The sequence below is a fragment of the Hordeum vulgare genome, chromosome 7H (assembly GCF_904849725.1).
Source record: "Hordeum vulgare subsp. vulgare chromosome 7H, MorexV3_pseudomolecules_assembly, whole genome shotgun sequence".
Taxonomy (NCBI): domain Eukaryota; kingdom Viridiplantae; phylum Streptophyta; class Magnoliopsida; order Poales; family Poaceae; genus Hordeum; species Hordeum vulgare.
This window is the reverse complement of record NC_058524.1, coordinates 54,158,822-54,178,731: the sequence shown is the minus strand read 5'-3', so window position 1 is coordinate 54,178,731 and position 19,910 is coordinate 54,158,822. Positions and strand designations below refer to the sequence as shown.

The 19,910-nt window shown below is 45.4% G+C and overlaps 1 protein-coding gene across 1 annotated transcript; it reads left to right on the top strand.

Moving 5' to 3' along the window:
• The first annotated feature begins 12,927 nt into the window (after positions 1–12,927).
• LOC123412699 (disease resistance protein RGA4-like) lies at positions 12,928–19,001 on the top strand. The gene is made up of 3 exons (XM_045105639.1): positions 12,928–13,994; positions 16,188–18,267; positions 18,677–19,001. Exons 1-2 carry the CDS (start codon positions 13,156–13,158, stop codon positions 18,253–18,255), a joined length of 2,907 nt encoding a protein of 968 aa, XP_044961574.1. The 5' UTR covers positions 12,928–13,155; the 3' UTR covers positions 18,256–18,267; positions 18,677–19,001.
• Positions 19,002–19,910: the final 909 nt, after the last annotated feature.

Genomic DNA, 19,910 nt, shown 5'->3' with positions numbered 1-19,910 from the left:
GTATTTTGACCTGAAATTTTACACACACGTCGGTTACATCCTTACATACATGCATATTTTTTTCAGAATTTTTTGAACCATAAAAATTTGAATTTAAATTTTTCAAAAATAAAGGCCTTCATAAAGCTCGGCCTTCAAAACGTCATTCTCCTGATAGGACCGTTGATTTTGAGTGCTTTATACTTCCTTCGTTTTTGAGTATAAGTTTTTTTTAAAAAAATTCTACTATTGATACATACGGATGTATATATACTGTATTTTAAAATATAAATTTATTTATTTTATATCATATGTAGTCTTCTATTAAAATGTAAAAAAATATATTTAAAAACAGAGAAAGTACACATGTAAAAGATCGTTTTCTTTCTCGGTTGGAAATCACATAAAGTGAGTTAGGGGATTTCCAACCCTCATCCCAAATCGAACATTGTATCTGTCCGTAGATCCATGGATCCATTCCGCGAACATTGTTGTGGGTGTCAATTATCCAAACTTATCCACATGCATTTCAACCAATATTTCAGTAAATCAAACGATTTTATCAAACATGAAGTAATTCAAGTAACGATCGGACATAATTTGCATAAAACAAACGACATTCCATTTGTTCTACTAAACCAAGCCCGCAATACTCAAAGTAATTATAGAAAACAGTGCAATTCTTCTGTGCAAATATCTCTTCGTACAACAATAGTTCAAATTCGATGAGATAACTTGATGTTCAACAAGTTTTTCGAAATCATCTATTACAGATTCAGCGATACTAGAGTCAGAACCTGGACATGTAGTCCCACGCAAAGTGCCTCTTAAGCTTCATCCAACAATATATGTGCGTGAATAGTCTGCCCTCAGTAATGTAGTACGTCATGACTAGGCATGTAGACTATACAATGTGTACATCAACATTGTGTGAAATGAATGAATTAATGAACATGTAGAATAACAAGAAGCAACACCTACAATCTTGATGGTTGACGAGCGAAATGGCCACCTTGTCTCCATTTGGTGAACTGCAGTACAAAACTTCATGATGGGGTTGCAGATGATTCACCACCAATGCATTAGGAACTTCATGTGGCACCGTAGGTGAGAGCAACCGGTTACCTTGTATTACCAATCAGATCATGTCTTTTGACAACATACAATAACTTAGAATAGAAACAATCACATTTCATTAATATGATACATGAACAAAGGTTCAGGGGTACATAAGATTGCGAGGCCAAACGGCACGTCACGTGCAGTGAAAATATCTACATTATTTATGAAACAACTCGGGAGCCTCGATACTACTAGTGGAATACTAAAAGGCAGCGAAACAACGGAGAGATGGGTCTCCATTTCATAGGGACATTGCTTGGACATCACCTAGTTCGTGAAGTAAGGGTCGTCGATATCTCCATGCACAACTTCTCCTGCATCTGGCATGATAAGCTAGGTGAGTACTTTGAATGTACTCAAAAGCTTGCTACTGCAACAAAAGACCTTCCAACGACGCCAGAAACAAGCGTGCTGACGGGAGACTATTCTTGTCTTGATACTCCTCAGCAACGGCACCAGGAATCCTTCTGCTACGGCTACGCCTTTAGGGACTTCCTTAGCAAATATGCAAAGGATTCCCCCGTGGCCTTGGAGCCTTGCGTTGGTGTTCCCTCGAAGCGGAAAGGATGATGTAGCACAGCGGTGGTAAGTATTTTCCTCAGTTTTGAGAACCAAGGTATCGATCCAGTGAAGGAGTATCACAAGTACCTGCACAAACACAAAGAGCTTGCACCCAACACTATGAAGGGGTTGTCAATCCCTTATAGATTGTTTGCCAAGTGAGAACTGAAAGCAACAAAGTAAACAAGCAAAGTAAAAGCGAAAGTGGAAATGATAGGTGTGAATAGACCCGGGGGCCGTAGTGTTCACTAGTGGCTTCTCTCATGAAAGCAAGTAGACGGTGGGTGAACGAATTACTGTCGAGCAATTGATAGAACCGCGCAAAGTCGTGACGTTATCTAAGGCAATGATTATATCTATAGGCATCACGTCCAAAACAAGTAGACCGATACTTTCTGCATCTACTACTATTACTCCACACGTCAACCGCTATCCAGCATGCATCTAATGTATTAAGTCCAAAAGAACAGAGTAACGCCTTAAGCAAGATGACATGATGTAGATGGACAATCTCGTATCTACGATAAAAGCCCATCTTGTTACCCTTGATGGCAACAACACGATGCGTGCCTTGCTGCCCCTTCTGTCACTGAGAAAGGTCACCACATGGTATGAACCCAAAACCAAGCACTTCTCCCATTGCAAGAATCATAGATCTAGTTGGCCAAACAAAACCCAAGACTCGGAAAGACTTACAAGGATATCAAATCATGCATATAAGAAATCAGCAAAGACTCGAATATATATCATAGATAATCTGATCACAAATCCACAATTCATCGGATCTCGACAAACACACAGCCAAAGAGAATTACATCGGATAGATCTCCATGAAGATCATGGAGAACTTTGTATTGAAGATCCAAGAGAGAGAAGAAGCCATCGAACCACTAACTACGGACCCGTAGGTCTGAAGTGAACTACTCACGAGTCATTGGAGGGGCGATGATGTTGATGAAGAAGCCCTCCAACTCCAAAGTCCCCTCCGACAGGGCACCGACAAGGGTCTCCATATGAGATCTCGCGGAAACGGAAGCTTGCGGCGGTGAAAAAGTGTTTTCATGGACGCCCTGATTTTTTCTGGATTTTTAGGGAATTTACATGCCAAAGACCTAGGGTAGGGGAGCGCTAGGGGGGCCACAAGCTTGGTTGCCGCGGCCTTCCCCTGGCCGCGGCAACAGGGCTTGTGGGCCCCCTGTGGGCCCATTTTCTTGGCCCTCAAGCCTCCCGATCTTTTTCCGTTCTGGAAAAAATCATTTCGGGGATTTTATTCCGTTTGGACTCCGTTCCAAAATCAGATCTGAAAAGAGTCAAAAACACAGAAAAAACAAGAACTGGCACTTGGCACTGAGTTAATAAGTTATTCCCAAAAAAGATATAAAAGGTAAACAAAATATCCAAAGTTGACAAGATAACAGCGTGAAACCATCAAAAATTATAGATACGTTTGAGACGTATCAAAGCTCACAACAATCAAAGCAATCAAGACAAATAAAAACATGGCATATGCAGGCGGGGGGCTTGGTGCAACACATTGATCGATCGAGGCAACAAACTACGTACACGCATATGAGTCTAGCTCGCATCGATCGGGTTCAATAAGCATTGAAGGGATCACTGTAAGTGCATCTAGTGCCCCTTAGTGATTTTGGTGGTTTGAAGACTTATAGGTTAAGTATCTAATGTGTTTATAAGTGTACACAGGATCTATAAGTCATTGAGGAGTTTGAGATATTTGAAGAATATCGACCCCTAAAAATATATGTCTTCAGTTGAAGAAATTGGTCTGAAGCTGAAGAAATGAATCGCGAAGAATCTGCGATGAAATTGATATTCCTCATGAAGATATTGATATTGAGAAGATCGGTGGTTCTTGAAGAAAATCATTTTGAAGAAATTGAAGCGTGAAGATTTACGTTTTCTATTTTACTTTCTTCGTATTTGATGAATAGGAACACCGTACTGTTAAAGGGGGTCAAAGTAACACTATGGAATGGATTTCCTCATGATGCTCAACCCAAGCCAAATCCTACCAAAATCCTCAAGTGAGGAATATGAGTGACATGAGGACTCTCACAGTTGAGGGTCCCGACCGTTTCGATAGCCACGCCAAGTCACTGGTCTTATCCACTCCAACAGTCATATTATTTAAGGGCATTAATGTCAAATCATGTCGGGATGCTCCCAGGCTATAAATAGCCGCCCCCCACAACCACTAGCTGGTTGGCTGCTCCGTTAGAAACTGACACTTGTCATAAGAGCAACCCAAATTCCTCAGAGCCTATGAGAGTAAAGCATCAGTGAGGAAATACACCACCCACCGAAACCACAAACCAAACCTAGTGATTGAGCATCACTGAAGAAGTTGTTCCTGTGTGGGACTGAAGCCTTTTACCTTTGAGGACTGTGCATTCTCCAGACGGTTAGGCGTCATGGTCTAGAGCAATCCAGCAGTCAATTGTGGATCGCCGGGTGACCGAGTTTGTGAGGGTTTGGAAGTCTGCCCTGAAGACTTACCACGAGTGTTGGGCGAGGACTGTGTGTCCTTAGCTCAAGGAGAATACGGTAGGGACTGTGTGTTCCGGGACTGGGTGTCCTTTGGTTTCAATGCCAAGCCGCTCCAAACCAGATGTACAACTGTCACAGCAGTTGGAACTGGGTCATCAACGACTGTCGTCTCTGAGAATCGGGTTCTAATTCCTCAACTCCTTACTTTCTCTGTATTATGTGTTGATGACTTTCACTGTGACTGTTTGAAGAATTTGGTGAAGACTTTCTCTAAATTTCCTCAATCCCAAATTCTTCACAATAGTTAATCATCATATGTATTCCGCTTGCCTGCTTATTGTGCAATCTTTTTTCACATTCTTCACTCTGAAATACTGCTGATGTGAACGTTTGCACGTCTGATCCTTTACTGTTTCCGCTGTAAGTTAGTCATCAGTGAGGAATTTCCTCAAAAGGAATTTCCTCAGTGATGAAATTCTAAAAATCTCCTATTCACCCCCCCTCTAGTCGATATAACGCACTTTCAATCACTCAGGTTCCGTAACACATCATCCCGTCGCTAACTCCTTAGTCACACTGAGCTCAATATGATGATGGATTACCGAGTGGGCCCAGAGATACCTCTCCGTCACACGGAGTGACAAATCCTAGGCTCGATTCGTACAACCCAAAAGATACTTTCGGAGATACCTGTAGTGCACCTTTATAATCACCCAGTTACGTTGTGACGTTTGATGCACCCAATGAACTCCGACGGTATCCGGGAGTTGCACAATCTCATGGTCTAAGGAAATGATACTTGCCATTTAGAAAAGCTTTAGCAGGCGAACAATACGACCTAGTGCTATGCTTAGGATTGGGTCTTGTCCATCACATCATTCCCCAATGATGTGATCCCGTTATCAATGACATCCAATGTCTATGATCAGGAAACCATGATCATCTATTGATCAACGAGCTAGCCAACTAGAGGCTCACTAGGGACACATTGTGATCTATATATTCACACATGTATTATGGTTTCCGGTTAATACAATTATAGCATGAATAATAGACAATTATCATGAACCAGGAAATATAATAATAACCACTTTATTATTGCCTCTAGGGCATATTTCCAACACACATCGTCTAGCCTCCTCCCAATGAAGCGTCAGTCGGTAGCGACGATGCGCCTCTCTGTGGCCTCCTCCTATCGATCTGGTGGGGGAGCAGGAGGAGGAGGCACGAATAAGCGACCACAACGACGACACGCTCCGTCTGGCCTCCTCCCATCGATGGTGAACACCGCGGGTAGATTCAAGAACAACTCTTCGAACAGAGGGTCATACTCGTACGCCATGTCATACCCGAGCTCACCGTCGGCAGCGTAGCCGTAGCTGCCGGCAAGCTAGCACAATGGGTTCCCTCACGTTAGGGGCTTTACCACCCACTGAATCCCTTCCAGCGCCGCGACCGGCGAGATCTACTAGTGCTCCACCCTGAAGGCAACAAGAGGTTGGTGCTCCCGGCCAGCGAGGACCGCGGTGGCCTCGGCGTAGTGTGCACGCCGTGGTAGATGATACATCTCAAACGTATCTATAATTTTTGATGGTTTCACGTTGTTATCTTGTCTTCTTTGGATGTTTTATGTACCTTTGATATCTTTTTTTGGGACTAACTTATTAATTCAGTGCCAAGTGCCAGTTCCTGTTTTTCTGTGTTTTTGACTCTTTTCAGATCTGATTTTGGAACGGAGTCCAAACGGAATAAAAATCCCGAAATGATTTTTTCCCGAAAGGAAAAAGATCAGGGGGCCTCTGGGCCAAGCCAGGTGGGCTCCAGGGAGCCCACAAGCTCCCACTCCGCCACCAGGGGGAGGCGGCAGTGTCAGGGCTTGTGGCCTCCCTGGCCGCCCCCTGACCTAGATCCTTGGCCTATATATTCCCAAAAATTCAGCAAAAAATGAGGGGAGCCTCGAAAATACTTTTCCGCCGCCGCAAGCTTCTGTTTCCGCGAGATCTCATCTGGAGACCCTTCCCGGCACCATGCCGGAGGGGACTTTGGAGTTGGAGGGCTTCTTCATCATCATCATCGCCCCTCCAATGACTCGTGAGTAGTTCACTTCAGACCTACGGGTCCGTAGTTAGTAGCTAGATGACTTCTTCTCTCTCTTGGATCTTCAATACAAAGTTCTCCATGATCTTCGTGGAGATCTATCCGATGTAATCTTCTTTGGCGGTGTGTTTGTCGAGATCCGATGAATTGTGGATTTGTGATCAGATTATCTATGTTATATATTTGAGTCTTTGTTGATTTCTTATATGCATGATTTGATATCCTTGTAAGTCTCTCCGAGTCTTGGGTTTTGTTTGGCCAACTAGATCTATGATTCTTGCGATGGGGAAGTGCTTGGTTTTGGGTTCTACCACGTGCTGACCTTTCCAAGTGACAATAGGGGCAGCAAGGCACACATTAAGTAGTTGTCATCAAGGGTAAAAAGATAGGGTTTTCATCATTGGTTTGAGATTATCCCTCTACATCATGTCATCTTGCTTAAGGCGTTACTCTGTTCTTTTGGACTTAATACACTAGATGCATGCTGGATAGCGGTCGACGTGTGGAGTAATAGTAGTAGATGCAGAAAGTATCGGTCTACTTGTTTTGGACGTGATGCCTATAGATATTATCATTGCCATAGATATCGTCACGACTTTGCATGGTTCTATCAATTTCTCGACAGTAATTTGTTCACCCATCGTCTACTTGCTTTCATGAGAGAAGCCACTAGTAAACACTACGGCCCCCGAGTCTATTCACAACCATCGTTTACACCTCCGCTTTTACTTTGCTTTGTTACTTTGTTGCTTTCACTTCTCACTTGGCAAACAATCTATAAGGGATTGACAACCCCTTCATAGCGTTGGGTGCAAGCTTTTGTGTTTGTGCAGGATCTTGAGATACTCCTCCACTGGATTGATACCTTGGTTCTCAAACTGAGGGAAATACTTACCACCGCTACGCTACATCACCCTTTCCGCTTCGAGGGAACACCAACGCAAGGCTCCAAGGCCACGGGGGAAATCCTTTGCGTACTTGCCTAGGAAGTCCCTTAAGGCGTAGCCGAAGCTGAAGGATTCCTGGTGCCGTTGCTGAGGAGTATCAAGCAACACTCCTATTTTTGGCGTCGTTGGAAGGTCTTTTGTTGCAGTAGCAGTAGACAACATGGAAGAGCAGTCCTTCGATGGTGCCTAGCGGGGCGACGACGATGGTGTCGTCCGTCACTCTCCTCCAAGGGATGGCGAGAGGCAAGCTCGGCACCGGAGCTGAGCAGAGTGCATCAAAAATGAAACGCCTCATGCTCCTCCCGGTAAGTGTTGGTGGGGAGGCCAGGCGTGGGCGGGGTGGAGTGAATCTGGCTATGATCGCGGTGGCGCAATGAGATGATGTGGCAGCTTAAGGAGATGTGGTAGTGGTGGTGCGCCGACGAGGTGGAGGACTGGTATGTGGCGGCGGCGGTGACGAGACGAATCAGAAGGAAAGCTCCTCCAACCCTAGGCCACCGACTCTTCCTGATGTGTGCACGCGAGGACGACGACGATGCTCCCGAGGAAGTGGACAGCGGGGATCCGGGCGAAGGATACGACGACGACGATGGGAGTAGCTAGGGTTAGGGAATGGGAGGAGGCGGCGTAGACGAGGAGGTGGCACGTGCGAGCGAGGGAGTGTGGGAGGAGGCGATTGCTAGGTCATCTCCATGGGAGCGACTGCTTTTTATATGCCTACGCGTGAAAAGATGGAAATGCCCTCGGCGGGTCACTGGAATTACGCGTGGTGGCACGAACGAGAGGGCACTACACACGGTTGTTCGATCTGGCGGTCCAGATCGTCCGGGATTGAGATCCAACGGCCAGGAACGCATCAAGGAGACGATCGGACGACCAAAATTGTTTGAGCTCTGAGGAGCTTGCAGTTCTTCCACGATTCTTATTTCTGGATTTTCTGCAAACTCGGTCCAAATCAAAGCTAATATATAGAAATAAATAAAAATGGAAGATGTAATAATCATAATCATTTGGTCAAGGTAATAATGTACTCATTGTGTAAATTAATGTAAAAATGTTTACATCACTAAAGTAGTGATGTAAACACTTTTATATTTATTTATGGAGTGAGTATTTCATTCGTTCGGAAATAGTACTTATTAAAAAGGGGAGTGCTACGCATCCATCGGTAGATGTATAATAAACATCCACTGTCACGATAACCGCTGGATCTCCGCGCGCGCAGTAGTCCGCAGCCATCCGATCTAAGTCCTCACACGTGACTCGGTCATCTCCCTCAACACATTAATTCCTGAAACAACAAATCAGTTGCGGAAACAATCGCTCTGTTTCGGCCTCAATAGAGCTACAGACGACTATATAAGTTGTTCTGTCATAAAGATTTAATACGGGGTGATCAACAGATTGAGCAGACAACTTTTGCAAACAAGCATAATGTTGTGTTCGGATGTTTGCAACAGGGACCGTGTTGCGGAACTTTTGCAACATAGATATTGTTGCAGGAATTTTTCTACAACAAAGCTAATGTTGTAGATTTTATTTTCAACTTTATATTGGTGTTACCGAAAGTGTTCTGCAACATAACTAATGTTGCAGAATTTTTTCTTGCAACAAGGAGGATGTTGCAGGAAAAAAATTCCAAATCTAGTCGCTTGCCCTCACAGCCAAACGAACCCCGAAACACCTATACTTATATCCAGTATCAGGAATACCTATCTTAAAACAAGACGCGAGTTGCAGGAAAATGATCGAACGGCCGTGGAGCCGGTGGATGGCCGCGTACGATCAACCGGTAGAAGATAATCTTTTTCCTATTAAAAAACAAACGCATCAAGATGTATTTTAATTATATACTAGTAAGCTTGCACGTGCAACGCACGTCTTAACAAATACATTTTTCATAGATAGATCTACTCCCAATAAAATACATCTTGCCAGTGGGTCTCATGCATACTACCACATGCTTATAGTTCGTGATGCTAGTGTAAGAAAATAACAACAAAAAACAATACATTCATCAGATGACATGGTACCATACTTTCCAAGTTAGCATGGAGGTCAAAGACCATATCTTCAAGCACTTACGTCCACTCAGAGTTAGGTTTAAAGTTGTTGAATGTGATTTTTTCATTACTTATATCTATATAAATACAGATCATTGTTGGTATTTCAAAAACTCTGAGCATTTTGGTTGATCACAAACGTCAGAAATAGATAACTATATGTCTGAAACTCATGTATTTTGGGGACAATATAGCAAATTGCAATTTATACTTTAATTCCAAGAGAATTTACAAATATATGCCTAACAAGGCAACATCAATGTTGAATTTGCAATGTGAGAATGCATAGACGACATCAATGTTGAATTTCCACACCATATTTTGCAAAATTAATTGTTTGAAACGAATACTCTGATAAATATTGTCAGTCAATGTTTAGATCATAAGTAGTGTTGTGAAAATCCCACCAGCACAATGCTCAAATCATCAAATATCACCTAATCAAACCCATGTATAAAATAGGGTAATACATTTGTACCGGTAAGGTGGACGAACCAGTTCCTCTCTACATGCTTATGCTTCTTTAGATCTAGAGTCCATAAAAAAGTGAAGTCTCCCAGTCTACATGTGATAGGATAGAATGTCAACAACTTAGAAAATGGCATAATAATCATGTTCAAAAGAAAATTAAAATATCAGAATCACATTTTATTTTCACACATTAGTGCCACTTATTGGGATTGATTTAGTACCAAAGAAATTGCTCTAACATTACAGATGGACATTTGTCTAAAAATAAAATCAAAAGGCAGCAATAGTCCGATCCAAATATCTTTAGAATATGTTAGTGAAAATTGTATCTACCTATAAACGATTTATAAAACATGTCAATAATATTCCAACGCTTCCAAGATCTCCTGTACAAGCAATGCAATCTCTCATTCCATGACCAGAAAATACGACACGTTATATGACAGGATCAAGGTAGTGATAAATAACTTTAAATATGACTATCGGGTTCTCCTTAGATATTCACATAGAAATTAGAGAAAAAAACAATCTTATATTGTACCAGAATTTTCCATATACTCCATTTCATCCGCATTCTAGTTCGATTGTCATCAAATACCTTGTGGACATAAGAAAATCTGCACAAACAAACGAATCTGCAGTTTGCTTGGAGTTACATAAAAAAGGTTGATAAAAAATCTGCACAACCAAACATTAGAATTAGCAACCCAGGGCATCGAGCATGTAATTATAGAGGTATGGACGTAGGTGCAATCAATTCTTATAATTATAAAACAAGTTAGAGGCCAACTTCTGAAGACTAACTACACATATCTGTCAGAACACTGAACTAATTATAATCGATCTTTTGTCGTGGTCTCTTCAAATCGAGCTCAAAGATTACGTCGAGCTTTAGGGGTCGGCTGCAAGACACTAACGGAGCCGGGCCATGATTAACCATGCAGAACCCTAGGTCGTGAGCCAGGTGAGAAATGACACATGGAAGCATGCTTTGTTCATAACGATTGTTGTGCAATGCTTATGTTCCTTCAACTCCATCTAAAGTTCTATCAATAAAAACCCTAAACTCGAACTCCATCAAGTCAATAGAAACTCTAAAGTCCTAACTACATAGTTGATCGAACAGTGAATATGGACTTCAAAATGCTATTGATAGTACATCAAACTGAAAAATTAGTTGCTTCAGAATTTAACGTTGAAGCTTTTTATATATGTTCTATGTCGTCACGTATCCGTTCTATCCATTCCAATTCCAAAATAATTAAAGAAGCACGTCGAAACTCTGCTCTGCAAGTCTGCATACAATCTGGTGTATGTGTCCTACTTGTTCCATTGCCCATTTACGTTTTACATGGTCCTCTATTTACCACTGTAACTAAATCATGCCCAAAGAATTCAGTCCTCTTAATTCACAACTTGGTACACACAAAGCTTGCATCGTGAGATAAAAAAAAGCAACTGAACGAGCATAAAAAAAGCAAACAAGCAGCTACCTGAATCAGTTAGAAGAACCACAATCCGACCCTTAGATCATGCTGTTATAAAAATTGTAGGCAAAAGAAGCAAGCGAGCAGCCATCTTACTTAATCAGCTGGACCAAATTGAATAAGTGATTGCCTGCAGGCTTGCTACATGTTGCAGCTTTGTGGATACAGAGATCAGTTGTGCGGAGGCGCCAAAACGCGAGGATGATAGCAGACTTGCGACTAGTTTTCAATAAAGACGGGTTATCCGGTTCAGTTAGTACCTTGGTGTTGTCTAGACCGTAGCGTGAAGCTCCATTGGCACCTGTGTCGTGGCCGGTGCACATGCATCAAGGTGAGCGACGAACAGAGGAAACTTACTGGCTTGGTGGCCCACAGGAATCGGAGAAGGTCGCAACCCGCACGCACGGTAGGCTAATCTGCTGAAGTGCACACAGCAGCAGGCACCCTCGTCTCCTCCGCTCCAACCAAAGGCAAAGGCAGCGAGCGAGACTGAGAAAATCAATCGGCAAGACAGGAGGCGGCCGGCCCTCCCAGCCCCCAAAGAGCGAGTGAGACCCACAACCAGAGCCACAGTCGAAATGAGGCGCCCCCTCTCCTGACAAACCTCCTCCCCTCCCCCTTGGTTCTTCCGCCCATCTCCAACCCCACGGCCGCCTCCGGCCCCTGGTGCTCCACCGGTAAGCGCGTCGCCGCTCCTCCTCTCTCCCCCCGTTGGTCGGTTCCCCGGATTCATCGCCCCGCCCGCCCATCGGGGGCGCTGCTCGGCTCCAATCCACGGCCGCCCGACATTTGCTTTGGGGGGATTTTGTTTTCCTGCGTCTAGAACCCGCCACCGCCTGATTCAAAGAGCGCCATTCCCGGCCACCCGGCGGTGCTCCGTGTCTATCTATCTACAGTATCTAATAATGCCGCCCGCCTATCCTGAATCCTAATTTTAGGTTGCGTCTCTTCTCTTCTCTGATACGCCAGGTGCAGGTGCAGGTGCAGGTGCAGGAGGGGATGGATTTGTCCGGGTTCGTGTCTCCGCGGCCCCCGGGCTTGCAGCAGATCGGCGCCGCCTCCTTCAGGGGGGCTTGCTCGCTGCGGCGACCCCGCCACAGCGGCGGCGGGGTCGGGAACCTCATGGTCGCCTCGGCCCTCCGTGGCTCAATCGGCCTCTTCTACGCCGTCCCAGCTGGCCGGGGGTCTGCCCGTCTCCGGCTCAGAGGGAAGGTGCCCCCGCGGTGCCAGGGCAACGACTCGCTGGCCTACGTCGACGGCCCGCTGGAGGGCACCAAGGGCAGCAGCTCCAGCACCGCCGAGGCCGGCGACGACGTCGTGGGGTGGGGCGGGGCAAACTGCGGGGTGGGGAGGGACTGACGGGGCGGGGCGGGGCGGACCTGAGGAGCGATGGCCGGCGGGGGCGACGACGGCTTGGCCGGCAGCGACGGCGAGGTGAGACAGGAGCGGAGCGACACCCCGATGCGGTCACGATGCGCGTTAATTTTGGAGTGGGATTACGTGCTGCAGGATGGGTGGTGAAGGTGGAGCACGGTCAGTCATGGAAATTTGCTAAGTGCACACATAGATGTATTAGGTAAATGCTGGCTGTTGGATTATGATTTATGGGATTAATTGTGTGGTGCTGATTGCTTTGTTTATTTTGTTATACTAATTGCTGGGTGCACGTAAAAAAGTTGTCGTTTGTTTGTTTAATAGTATATATATATATATTGTTTCTTCAACGGTTATTTTCGGACGGAAAATAGTAGGAGTATTTTGAAATGGAAAAGAGATGTACTATAGAGAAAGGCTACGGATTGGTGTCCTCTCGCCGGCGCCGGTATCCTCTTTTCAGGTCAACCACGGCCGATACAACGGGCAGACTGGTGAAGCCGGTCGATCGCCGGCCGAGCGCGTAGGCAGGAGCTGGACGCGGAGATGGAGGCCGCTCTTCTGAGCGGCACCATGAAAGTTATGCTGCCGAAGCTCTTCTCGCTGGTTGAGAAGAGCTGGAATCTGCACAAGGGCATCAAGAGGGACATCAAGTTCCTCGAGAAGGAGCTCGGCATGATTCTCCGTTCCATCGACGCTGAGCTCAGCGCGGGCGCGGCGAACGAGGATCGTGGAGCCGTACTGCTCCTGTCGATGGAAGAATTGCGCGAACTGGCGCACGGGATAGAGGACTGCATCGACCGCCTCGTGTATCGCGCGAGCTGGAAGCAGCAGTCCTCCTTGCTCCGCCGGCGGCTACAGTCCCCCAAGGCGCTCCTCACCGGGCTGCAGTTCGCCGAGAAGCTGCAGAGGATGAAGCAGCTGGTGGCGGAAGCGCACGAGCGGAGGCAGAGGTACCCTGTCCCCAGGCCCAGCCAGGCCGCCTCTGCTGCCCAGGCGGACGGGTCACCCTCCTCTGCTTCTTTCGATCCGCGCCTCACGGATGCGGATCTGGTCGGAGTCGACGAGACCCGGGCCAAGCTCCTGGAGCAGCTGGCGGCGGCGGCCGAGGGGCAGCCGATGCAGCTGAAGGTGGTCTCCATCGTAGGGTGTTGGGGTTCGGGGAAGACCGCTCTTGCCGCGGATGTGTACAGGATCCAGGCCGGCAGCGAGAGATTCGACAAGCACGCGTGGGTTTGTGCCGCCCTCAGGAGCCCGGGGGAGGTGCTAATGGACCTTCTCAGAGGATTTAGCTCCGACGACCACTCTTGTCTGGGAAATGTGCTGAATACCTCCAATGTCGGGCAGCTCTGCGTACAAGTCAGAGAAAAGTTGGTGAAGAAGAGGTAAGAAGAACTTAGCTGTACCTGATTCATTTTGCGCTTGCCTTTTAGATCCAGAATGTTTTGAGCACGAACGTATCAATTTGCTAGTATTATACCTTGCTCAAGTTCCTATGTCTACTTAGAAAGAGCTAATCTACTGAATTGGGGTCCAAGTACTGATGAGTTGCGGATTCTCCCTTGTAATTCCATGACAACAACATAAGGATATTTTCTATATGTTAGAGCATCTCCAACAGGCGCGAAGCGCTTAAAAATGTGTTTGCCGCACGCGCTTCGGCTGGTTTAACGTGTGGATAGGCGCTGGCTCCAACGGCCGCGTTAAAATGCAGCGCGCGCGCCGCTCCAGCAACGCGCAAAAATGCAGCGCACGCGCACAACATTTTACAACTACAGATAGATTGCAAAATCGGCAAAATAAAATAGATTGCATAAAATAAAAAACGATACAAAGTTATTTTACGTTGGTGCGACTAGATAGATAGTTCAAAAACATAGATAAAAGTACGGTGCAAGTAGATAGGTAGTTCGAAAACTTAGAAACTACTCCCAGTCGCTCCAATCATCACCATCATCATCGTCGTTGGTGTCGTCGGAGGTTGACAGCCATATGTCCAACCAACGATCGTCGTTTTCAGTGAAGAACGACCTCCCGCCTGCTGCAACGAGATCGGCCTGCGCACTCGTCAATGCCTTCCGCCGACGCCTGTCCAACCGCTCCTCGCGGCGCCTTCGCGTGTCCTCCTCGCGGCGCCTTGCCCAGTAGTCTTGCTCGCATGCGACGTCCTCCGGGTGGCGCCGGCGTCACTCCGTCATGACCCGCTCGTCCTCCTGGGCGACGAGGAGGCGGCGCTGCCGCGCAGTGTGCTCCGCACGGTCTTGTGCTGAGTTAAGACGAGGCGGCGGGGCGACGTCTAGCGCCTGCTGGAGCGTGTAGACGTCCTGGAAGTTCATCTGCCGGCGCGGCCTGCCTAGGCGCCACGCCGCCGCGTCGAACGCACGGGCGGCCTCATGCGCCGTCTCGTAGGTGCCGAGGCTGAGCCGGAGATCGCCGGAGCGTATCTCGGAGTAGTACCCGCCGTTGGGGCGCAGACGGACACCACGGTAGCCCGACGCTCCTCGGCGGTGCGGCGGCACGTTGGCGCGTCGGTGGCGGGGCGCTCGAGCGGTGGAGGCACGGGAGGTAGAGGAAGAGGAAGAGGACCGATGTAGGAGCGGTGGAGGCGCGCGTGGCGAGCGCCGCATTTTATAGGCGCGCCGGACGCGGCGCGGCAAAAATGATGCGTGAGCTGCCGCCTTTTCGCGCGCGGGCAAGCGGTTTCCGCGCGTGCGACTTTCCCGCCACCGCTAGAGAGCGCCAAAACCTCCCGCGCGCGCTAAAAGCTGGGTTTACCGCGCGCGCGTCTTTTGACGCGGCCGTTGGAGATGCTCTTATACATTATACTGTACTTTAGTGATTTAAACACTATTATATTTCTTTATGGAGGGAGTACATTTTAATCCAACAGCACAGAGTAATTTTATTTTATTTACAACTGTAATAACATATACTCGCTCTGTAAACTAATATAAGATCTTTTAGACCACTAAAGTAGTGGTCTAAAAGAACGTAAGGATATTTTCTTTACTCCCTCTGTAAACTAATATAAGATCTTTTAGACCACTAACAATGAAAGATCTTAATTTTTTATCCACCACTGCTAAATAGCGTAGTTTGTTTTCTGTACAATGATGATATCTGAAATTTATTATTTAATTACTCCGCCGTATTGTAAACAAGCTCCCCAAAAATAAGTCTACCACACTTTTATCTGTTATTTTGATTAATGACGGAGTTTCTGACCACATGGCGTATGTGATGAGCAACCTCAAAGCAAAAAACAAACGAGGAAGTTTCTGAGATTTATTCTTCAGCATGAATTGATCTAGGGCTTCTAATCTTCCAAAAAGGAAAGATGTACCATTTTTTTTATATAGGTGCATCCAGTGAATTACCAAATGCCTCAACTGTTTTATTAGGTGCAAAATCACCATTATTGGTTGAAAAAGAGAGGATTCTCTTTGCAATAGTACATAAATGGTGTGGGAATTTGCTGTCCTGTGAACACAGATGCAATGTGTAGTCAACTCAGATTATATATGGTTGGCGTCATAAACACATTAATAATATTTTTCTCTTCTTGATTTGTGTTTCAGATATTTCATTGTTATCGATGACCTTCAAACACAAAATCAGTGGAAGATCATCAAATCAGCGTTCCCAGATGACAATGATGGTAGCAGCAGAGTTGTGGTGACGACGACTATTCAGTCAGTTGCTAATGCATGCAGCTCTGATAACGGTTATGTGCACAAAATGAGTAGACTTGATGAGAAATGCTCAAAGGAATTATTCTCCAAGAAAGCTTGCCCAGAGAAATATTCACAATACAAACAGCCTGATCCGACAGCAATCCTGAAGAAATGTGACGGCCAGCCCCTTGCTCTTGTCACAATAGGCGAATTCTTGCAATCAAATGGTTGGCCGAGAGGACCTGCCTGTGAAGATGTATGCAACAATATCGGCTATCATCTCGAGACCGAAGAGACATTTGAAAAAATGCGTCGTGTGCTGATGCGTAACTACGCCAATCTGCCTGGTCATGCACTCAAAGCATGCTTGCTATATTTCGGTATATTCCCGAGTGATAATCCTGTCAGGAGGAAAAGTTTGTTGAGGCGATGGTCAGCTGAGGGAATCATAGAAACACAAGATTCATGTGATGCCTTGACTCTAGCAGCTAAAAATTTCAACAAACTTGTGGACCAGAACTTCATTGAACCCATCGATGTAAGCAATAACAATAACGTGAAGACTTGCCAAACCTACGGCATGATGCGTGAGTTCATTTTGCAGTTGTCCATCTCTCAGAACTTCGTGACTTTGTTTTGTGATGACAAGAAAGAGGAAAAATATGTCCGTCGGCTTTCTCTCCATCATAAAAATGCTAAAGATGGTGACAGTTTCAAGAATATTGATTTATCACTTGTTCGATCTCTAACAATCTTCGGGAAGGCATGTAAAACTGTACTAGACTTCAGCAAGTATGAACTGCTGCGAGTCCTGGATCTTGAAAAATGTGACGACTTGAAGGATGATCATATCAAAGGCATATGCAACCTGCTTCTGCTGAAGTATCTGAGCCTTGGGGGCAGTGTTACTGAACTTCCAGAGGATATTGTAAAACTGGAGCATTTGGAGGCACTTGATGTGAGGAGAACGAAGGTAAATATACTGCCGGTGGAGGTTTTCTTGTTGCCCTGTTTAGTGCACATATTGGGAGAGTTTAGGCTTTCAGGCAAAGTCTACAAAAAGAGTGTTTTCCTCAAAAAGAAGACAGGAAATGAAGTACAGAAGTTTCTCTCAGAAGGAAAAAGTAACATCGAAACTCTAGCAGGATTTGTCACCGATGGGAGTGATGGGTTTCTTCATCTTATGGGTCATATGAATAGATTGAGAAAGGTGAAGATTTGGTGTAAGCCATCTGCAAGTAGCACTGACTGGACTGATCTTACGAGGGCCATTCAACAGTTCATTCAGGACAAGAAGGATGAAAATAAGGACACTACACGTTCTTTATCCCTTAATTTTGATGAATGCTCTAAAAATTTCCTAGATTTGGTAAGAGGACCCTGCTACCTCAGTTCTCTGAAACTACATGGCAGCTTAACTGCTTTGCCGAAGTTTTTTGTATCACTTCGGGGTCTCAGGGAGCTGTGTCTTTCTACTACTACTAAACTTACAACCAGTGTTCTTGAAGCTCTGAGTAATTTGAGCTACCTGCAGTATTTGAAACTGATTGCCCGTGATATTGAGGACTTCGTCATAGAAGTTCAGGCACTGCCCAGGCTTCTATGCCTTTGTTTTGAGCTGCAAAATCCGACATTCCCAACAATCAAACAAGGAGCTATGTGTTTTCTGGTCACGCTTCAGCTTCTTTGTAAAGATATAAATGGCTTTTCTGGCATCAATATTGAATGTTTCGAACACCTTGAGGAGGTCATCCTTCATCCTAAAGTTAGCCTAGAAACCCAGAAACTATTTGAGAAGGCCGCCGAAGAGCACCCGAATGGTCCAAAAATTGTGTTGCTCAAATCTGGTGATGAAGCAGAAGCAGAAGCAGAAAGTTCAAATGATCGACTGAACCCAGCATTCAGTAATATGGGGATTTCAGAGATTTCTCCTGCTTTAAATGAGTTGCCGAGCGGCATTGTAGTGCCTTAATCCAGCATCCGGGTCAGTTTTCTCGATGTACTACTCTGTAGTTGTACCTCATTTATCCTTTCCATAAACACCCTAATGTCCAACCTGTCATATTGTCTAGTACTTCATCTTTGATAAATTAGGGGGATTCATGCCGTAGAAAGATGTTAGATTTTTTTTAGAAAAGGAGGTCAAACCCCCGGCCTCTGCATCAATCGATGCATGCAGCCATCAAAAAAGGATAGTAACAATCTGTCTCTACATATGTATGTATCTGAGCGGTACATGTAAAACTTAGCTATCCAACACAGCTAGACAAAATTAGCTATCAACACGGTGCAACCTTTCTTAGAAGAAATGTGAAAAAGGCTTTGGCCATCATTAGCATTTAGCAGTGGCTGGTGGTGCTTCTATCTAAAATTGGTGCATTTTGATTGTGCAGCGTATGGTATTGCTGGAACGTGATCTGCACAGTGTAAGCTATGTTCCGTACACATTGGTGCCTGTCGTAAAGTTCACCAATCACCACGGTGCACCGTCCGCAGTTTCAGAATTCCTCCAGCCGAGCATAACTATGGTCAATTTTTTCTTTTTTGGTTGGGGACTGACTTTTGCACATGGAACGGTACATACAGTTGTTGTATAATCTTCCCGTACATGAATAACAGGGTATATGAACATGTCGTGTCCTCCAACGCATGCCTGTAATTTTGCGTGAACTTCAATTTGCCACTCCGAGCAGCGTGCAAGAGCATGCCATTTCTGAACACTGGTTGTTTCGTGGTTTCGTGCGGAGTCGGTATGTTGTGAGTTTTACATAGTGATTTTTTTTTGCAGGGGCTTTACTTGGTTAGTTCTCATGTACTATTCCCTTCGTAAACTAATATAAGAGCGTTTAGATCATTATTCTAGTAATCCAAACACTCTTATAACAGAGGGAGTACTTCTTAGGATGTGCTATACATCAACATTCTCCCACCAGAAATATGGAACCACACAGACACAGTGCTATGGATAATATGGGAAATGAGGACGACTGTATCTTCTTAACCAATACATGTGCTTAGAGTGTTATCCTATTTGAGGGACCACTGTGTTTTCGGTTTGCTCCACACATCTGCTTAGGGCATGACCTGATTTCCGTGGGCCGTGAGACGGGACTGATACAGTTTGTCTTGTGTTGCGATTTCGATAGCCGATGGTTACGCTTCACCAACTCATCTGGGAATGCTTGGCAGGAAGGCGTCGTGGAGATACGTTCCCTGAAACAGCGGATATAGTCCATTTCCATCCATAAAGGCTTGGCTCTATGGATTGTACTCACTACTCAATCAAACGAGTGTTAACACAATGAAATAGTGTGCAGATGGAAAAATGTATCCATACACTGGATAGGTACTTGTTTCTTGAAATGTACTCCCTCCGTCCCAAAATAAGTGTCTTAAGCTTAGTACAATTTTATACTAGCGCTAGTATAAAGTTGAGACAGTTATTTTGGGACGAAGGGAGTATATGTATTTTGCGCATAAATTCTCCTGCATCAAACACCCAAACTCCCAAAGTCACTCGCAAAAAGTATGGCTGGTTTGCTTAAAGCAACTTCAATGAGACGATCCATTTCGACCACCGTCGTCCGTTTGGGTCGACGTGGACACAAAAGTCGGCCCAACGCACTG